Source organism: Melospiza melodia, unplaced genomic scaffold (assembly GCF_035770615.1).
Source record: "Melospiza melodia melodia isolate bMelMel2 unplaced genomic scaffold, bMelMel2.pri scaffold_34, whole genome shotgun sequence".
NCBI lineage: Eukaryota > Metazoa > Chordata > Aves > Passeriformes > Passerellidae > Melospiza > Melospiza melodia.
Genome location: NW_026948659.1, coordinates 3,712,299 through 3,719,464, shown reverse-complemented (window position 1 = coordinate 3,719,464; position 7,166 = coordinate 3,712,299). Strand labels below are relative to the sequence as shown.

The following is a 7,166-nucleotide window of genomic DNA, read 5'->3' as shown; positions in this document are numbered from 1 at the left end:
AAGACAGAGGTGCCAAAGATAAACCTAGACTGGGAACATAAAGGAGAGTTATTCCTAGCTCGATGGGCCCATGATGCCTCAGGCCACCAGGGCAGAGATGCCACCTATAAATGGGCAGGAGACCGAGGGGTGAGTCTAACCATGGACAGTATTTCTCAGGTTATCCATGACTGTGAGACGTGTGCTGCAATCAAGCAGGCCAAGCGAGTGAAGCCCCTCTGGTATGGTGGGCGGTGGTCCAAGTACCAGTATGGGGAGGCCTGGCAGATTGACTCCATCACACTGCCCCAGACACGCCAGAGCAAGCGCTATGTGCTGACCCTGGTGGAAGCCACCACTGGATGTTTGGAAACCTACCCTGTGTCTCATGCTACGGCCCGAAACACCATCCTGGGCCTTGAAAAGCAAGTCCTGTGGAGACATGGTGTGGGAGGATCTTTGTCCATTTGTCCAGGTGTCCATGGGGTTGGGTTTCTTACCTACGTACAGGCAGTCATTTGGTGACAGGGGGACTCCCACCTAGAATGTTAAGAGCGTATCGTCTATGCTTTCCATAGCCATGCAAAGATTGTCTGGTTTTAATGACTTTGCCAAAGTGACCCAGATGTTTTGTTTTGGCTGAGGGATGATCCAGCTGGTGGTCACTTGGATACAGATGAGGGTGCTGATAAAGATGATGGCAATGGTGGCACTGGTACTGCTGCGGGGTGCCCTGGAGGGTATCACAGGAAGAATCATACTTCTTCTTTCCCACTGGGTAGTTTTCACTTGTGGATGGTAAAACCACACATTAGTTGACTTATTTTAAGACATTCTTAAATATTCTTAAGTTCTCCCTATAGCTCTTACCAGCTCCTCCCAATCACTCCCTTCTCTTTTTAAAGGGAAGTTTGAGGCAGGGAAAAAGGAGTAGTTTCAAGAGGGGAAAGAGGGAGGGGTAAGGATAAAGGGTCACTGGTAGAGGGATGGAAAAGTGATAGGTGTGTCTGCATTTGAGGTTGACATGGACATTATCAGTGGGATATATCTACGTGTGATGAGTGTCCTTGCCACAATGTTTGGATATGTGAATTTCTTTTTTCTTCATCTCCAAGAGAAAGCAGCTTCTGTGGCATGGTGGGAGAGGGAGCTGACTTTGTGTTCATTCAAGCGGTCGTCTTCAGATCTGTGGTCTACATAGGGACTGATAAATCTTCTGGGAATTCACCGGGGTCCTGTATCTGTAGAAACACAAGCATATTCTGTCACCCACATAATGAGAGGCTATGGCCCTTCAACAATTTCAGATTCATGATTCTGGTCAAGTACTGGAGGTCTTTCTTTGAGGTGTGTGTACATGTTGTTATGAAAGTGCCTTAAGACAGGGGGGTTTGGTTCTTTTTGAGAGCAATTCATGAAAGTTATATCACATTAGAATTAATGAAATTCAAATAACGTAAAGTACTTTGCACAGTCTCTCCTGTATAGAGAGAGCCAGGGGCTATGTACAAATCACAAACGGGAAAGGCACTGCTGTGGAACATGCCTTGAGCTGTTTTATTTTTCAGCATCAGTCTCATTACATGGTTGTGACAATGCGAAGATGCCAGCAGCTCACATCCCAAGCAGCTGACCAAGAACTTAATAGTACAACTTAATTTATAATTTTTTTAACCAATCCCACAAAGCAAAAGCATATTGACAGCAGTTCTATCCAACCACTATAAGCACATGTACCTTTGGTAAAACCAACGCTTGCTTATTTTGAATACAATATCTGCTTGTAAGCTTTAAAACACAATGCACAGAGCTCCATAATTAAGCTTCAAACTTCCTAATATCTTGCCAGAAAAACTTTTCTGTATCTTAGGGAGTTATTCTAGACAAGCGTTAAGACACAGACCATTGTTCTATTTCTCCTTGCTTTTCTACTTTTTAAATAATTTTTCTGCTGACCTATCTCATGGCTACTGCTTAGCTCTAATCACAGTTCTGCTGTCTCTGACGCCCGCCTTTTGCAGCTTCCCCAAAACCCTCTGATTTTGTGGATTCCCACACTGAACACAAGGTCAGCTATTTTAAATCAAATGCTCACTGATTTAGATAATATTAGACATGGCACACTGCAAAATAGAGCTGCTATAGATTTTTTGCTGTTAGCACATGGGCACAGGTGTGAAAATTTTGAAGGAATGTGTTTTATGAACCTACTCTCTTCGATTCACAGGAAACTCAAACAACTGGAAGACAACATGAAGAAATTGACTGTGAATGAATTGGGCTTGGATGAATGGTCTGAAGGATGGGGAATAACTGGATGATTGAAAGATACCTTAAAGTGAGCTTTGTTATTACTAGTAGTTATTATTATATTGCTTTGTATTATTCCACACAAAGTGAAATTGGTGACCCAGTTGGTAGAAAATACTGTAAAAAGGGTTTGGCTGGTGCAAGAAGAAGAACAAGGGGGAATTGTAGCAATGTATCTGAACAACTTGGGCCACACTGTGCACCAGCCATACCGCTTGTAGTCATTCTTATCAGAGCCCTCTGGAATTCATCAAGGTTACTAAGACATAAACTGTGCTAAATGAAGAAAGAAAAGGCTGAGAAACAGAATACCAAGACGACAAGAACTCGATAAGAGAGGGCCGTGAACCACCTGAACTGAAACCAGTCACATACTCCGAGAAGTGCGTGAAGAACACAAGGACAAGAGAGAGGCTCCAATGAAGAAGAGAGTGATCAGTGTATGCAGTAGGGTTAGAATGTATAAATAGGTGCATAATGTAAAAAATAAATGGCTTCTGCCTAATCACACTGGTTAGTAGTATGGGAGCCTTGTTTGCCTGGGAAGGAGGGAGGATTCTTTTCCATAAAAAGGAAAGCACTGAGGCAGGAGCAGGAGACAAGTGACCCTTGCAGGCCTGGGGCCTCATTGCCTCCTTGTCCCTGCTCAGCAGCCTGGCAGGCACCACCCCATGCTCCTGCCCTTGCCATTGCACATCCCCACATGCCAGTGCCCATCCCGGCAAGAGCCCTGAGCAAGGAGGGAGGGACAGCATCTGCCTTGCCAGGGGCTGGGGCTCAGGCCTTGGCCCTTGGCATTCCTCAAACACATCCAGCTTTGCTCAGCACCAGAGACACCTTGGCCTTGTTTTTCCCCAGCTGTCATCACTGCCTCCAGTGTTCTGCTCTAACTGGAAACTGGGGACACATTCTCAGGGAGACTTATTAAACTTTTAGAAACTTTGGAGTTTCAATTTAACTTGGAGTTCTTGAGAAGTTTTTTGAACACTCTCTCAGGGACTGAGTCTGATGTAAACAACACCAAATCCCCAAGAGGCTCATTAAAGTCCTTGTGCTGGCTCTGTGCTGCTGAGCTTTAAAGGAACAGCTCTTGCCAGGACCAGCTCCTCTCCCAGCCCAGCAGGGCTGAGGGCTCTGCCTACAGGCACTGAGGGGACAGGAGCCAGGCAGAGACAGGCTGAAGGCAATCAGGATTGGGAAGACATTGAGCTGAGACTTCACTTGGGGGAAGATCTTCATAGCCCTGTGCATGGTGAGTGTGTGGGTGCAGGGCAATGTCCCCTGTGCTCCTGGAGGGATCTCCTGAAGCCAGCACACCCCACAGCCTGGGGGATGTGTCAGGAGGACTCTCCCAGTTTCTCTGGGGCACAGGAGCAGGAAGAGGAGGATGTGCTGCAGAGCGGGGCTGCCCTGGGCACCGTCAGATGGACAGGGCAGGACGGCTCCTGCTGCCAAGGACGGCTGCAGGGGCTGAAGCTGGGGCTGCAGCCAGGGCTGCCCAGGACTGTCCTGCAGAGCAGCTCCTGCAGCCCTCAGGGCTCTTGGCCAGCCCAGGGCATGGGCCACCTGCCAGGGGCAGCTCTCAGCCTGCCTGGCAGCTCCCATGGACGCTGCAAGGGAGAAGGTGGAGGTGGAAGGAGCCACCCCCATCAGGGCAGATTCCTCCTGCTCTGGAGATGGTGCTGCATGGCCAGGGCTGCTCTCAGCTTTCTCCTCAAGGGAAGGGAAAGGGGCTGTCAGCTGTGTCTGTGTCACTGAGACTCTGACACTGTCACCCTGGGCATCAGCAGATGGGCCTCAGATCTCCCTCAGGCAGTGCCTCCTCAGCCTCCTCTCCCTACAGACAGCAGCAGCAGCACCTTGGCTTGCAGGATCTCTGTTTGTCTGGCCTGCCCTTAAGGCCCTGCTGCCAGGGAGATTCCCCTGGGCAGTGCCTTGTGCTGGGAGGGGTCTGCAGGGCTGAGCTGAGTCCCCAGGGCTGGGCTGGGCTCTGGCAGCAATGGCAGGGACAAGGCTTGGGTAAAGAAAAACAGCTCCCAATAGGCACAACTCCAGGCAGCAGAGAGCCAGACCAATCCTTTGCATCCCTCCATGTCCCGCTGCATAGGGAGAGAGAGTAGAGTTGGAGAGATTGATTTTGAAACTGGAGTCTTCAAAAAAACCATGTTATTTTTAAGTGCAGTTTTAAATTGGTACATCCTGTACTAGAGCGAGGGGAAATGAACAAAGGGCACCTGTGTTGGCCCAGCAGGTCTGAGTGCACTGGGGCACAGGGAGCCCTGTTTTCCATCTGGCCTCCCCAGTGTTCAGCCTGACAGCAATGCTAAGAACAGGACTTTTGTCCCTTCTAAAAAGCACACAGTTACTTTGTAGCCCAAAGCTACACTGAAAAGAAAAAGGTAAATGAAATTTCTCCAGAGAAAGAGAAGCAATTTTGAGTGCCTGTGCAAGAAAATAGCATAGGATGTACTCAAGGTACTTTGTCCAAATTGTCAATGTTGTCTTTGAACAGCTCAAAATGTCCAGAATGAAGGAATGTCCAACAGCAGCTCCATCAGGCACTTCCTCCTTCTGGCATTGGCAGACACGCGGCAGCTGCAGCTCCTGCACTTCTGCCTCTTGCTGGCCATCTCCCTGGCTGCCCTCCTGGGCAACGGCCTCATCATCAGCGCCGTAGCCTGCGGCCACCACCTGCACACACCCATGTTCTTCTTCCTGCTCAACCTGGCCCTCAGCGACCTGGGCTCCATCTGCACCACTGTCCCCAAAGCCATGCACAATTCCCTCTGGGACACCAGGGACATCTCCTACTCAGGATGTGCTGCTCAGGTGTTTTTCTTTGCCTTTTTCATGTCAGCAGAATTTTCCCTCCTGACCATCATGTGCTACGACCGCTACGTGTCCATCTGCAAACCCCTGCACTACGGGACCCTCCTGGGCAGCAGAGCTTGTGCCCACATGGCAGCAGCTGCCTGGGCCAGTGCCTTTCTCTATTCACTGCTGCACACAGCCAATACATTTTCCCTGCCCCTGTGCCATGGCAATGCCCTGGGCCAGTTCTTCTGTGAGGTGCCCCAAATCCTCAAGCTCTCCTGCTCCAAATCCTACCTCAGGGAACTTGGGCTCATTGTGCTAAGTGCTCTTCTATTTTTTGCTTGCTTTGTGTTCATTGTTTTCTCTTATGTGCAGATCTTCAGGGCTGTGCTGAGGATCCCCTCTGAGCAGGGACGGCACAAAGCCTTTTCCACCTGCCTCCCTCACCTGGCTGTGGTCTCCCTGTTTATCAGCACTGGCACATTTGCCTACCTGAAGCCGCCCTCCATCTCCTCCCCATCCCTGGATCTGGCCCTTTCAGTTCTGTACTCCGTGGTGCCTCCAGCCCTGAACCCCCTCATCTACAGCCTGAGGAACCAGGAGCTCAAGGATGCCTTGGGAAAACTGGTGACTGCAACTTCAGAAGCAATAAATTCTCTTTTCTGCTACAGAGCCTTCAGAATATAACTCTTTATCATATCAGCCTTTTTCCCCCTGTTTGTCTATTCTTTGCTATGTTATCTTTTTCTATTGTTGTAGTGTTTCTATCAAAATACTGTAGTATTACTCTTAGGTTTTTACATGAATATCTACATTTCTTTTGAAATAAAAATACTTGCAAGTGGTTTGTTCCCTTCGTGTTTAAATAAAAACAAGTGCCTGCCTGACTTGTCTGTCTAAGGCATTTCCTCAGCCCTTCTCTGTCTCTGCAGGGGCAGTGCCTGTGAGCAGAGGTGGCAGGAAGAGACTCCCAGCACAGCAGCACAGCCAGGGACAATGGCCCTGCCTCTTCCCCGATCTGCTCTGCCCAACTCCACCCTGTCCTTGCCAGCCCTGCTGTGGCTGTAAGGCCGGAGTGCTCTGGCAGCTTGGTCACTGTCCTGCTGCGTGTCCCTGCTGTGGCCACAGGCAGGGCCAGGCCATGGGCACTGCTGGGACACAGCTGGGATCCCGCACAGCAGCTCCAGCAGCAAAGGGCATCTCCTGAGGGCAGGGCAGGGAGGCTTCGCTCCCCTCCAGAGCTGCTGTCAGCAATGTGCTCCAGGAATGCCCTGGCACAGCAAAGCCCAGGGCCTGGGGCAGGGGAGTGTGCAGGGGGGGCTCACAGCAGTGTCCTGGCACAGCCAGAGCTCCTGGCAAAACCTAAAAACCCCAAACCTAATCAAAAAACCCAAAGCAAGATCCACCCACAACAACACAAAAACCCCAGAAACAAACCAACCACAAAAAGAAAAAGGCAACAAAGAGAAAAAAAGCAAATTCACAGGAAATCTCCTATCAGCAGAAAATATTTAACCACCTTGTGGCAGGAGAGGATTCTGCATGTCTAGGTGCTGTTTTGAAAGAAATATGTCTGAAAAAAGAAATTTATCCCCTACCCCCCTTGGCCCCCCACTTCTCTCATTTGATTGCTGATCATGGTGTGACAAGGAGTGGAACATCCCTTGGGTCAGTCCAGCCCAGCTGTCCCAGCCCTGTTCCCCAGGAACACTTGCCCACCCCAGGCCCATAGGCTGGGGGGTCGCAGACGCCTCATGCGGGGCGAGCACTGAGAAAGGGACAGGAGAACAGAACAACACAGCCTTGGAGAAACTGATTGAGGATGTACCTATCGCAAACAGAAGTCACACTAAATGCAAGCAGGATGCCAGCTCAGCTCTGCAAGGCTGACAAAGCAGAAGTTATGCAGAACAATAATATTGCCCTTTCTCAAAAGGAGGGTTCAAGGAACAGCCACCTAAAAAGGGCACTGGATGTTGAAGACAAAACCAAAGAACCATAAAAGCATTTGTGATAAGGTGTGCAACTGTGTCAAATAAACTCAAAGGAAGTGGGGATAGCTA

General features: G+C 49.6%; 1 protein-coding gene across 1 annotated transcript; it reads left to right on the top strand.

Moving 5' to 3' along the window:
* Positions 1 to 4,992: 4,992 nt before the first annotated feature.
* On the top strand, positions 4,993 to 5,828 carry LOC134434293 (olfactory receptor 14J1-like; the record flags this gene model as incomplete). The annotated part of the gene is made up of 1 exon (XM_063182969.1): positions 4,993 to 5,828. A coding segment is annotated over one exon (798 nt), but the record flags the coding sequence as incomplete, so codon positions are not given.
* Between the last annotated feature and the right edge of the window lie 1,338 nt (positions 5,829 to 7,166).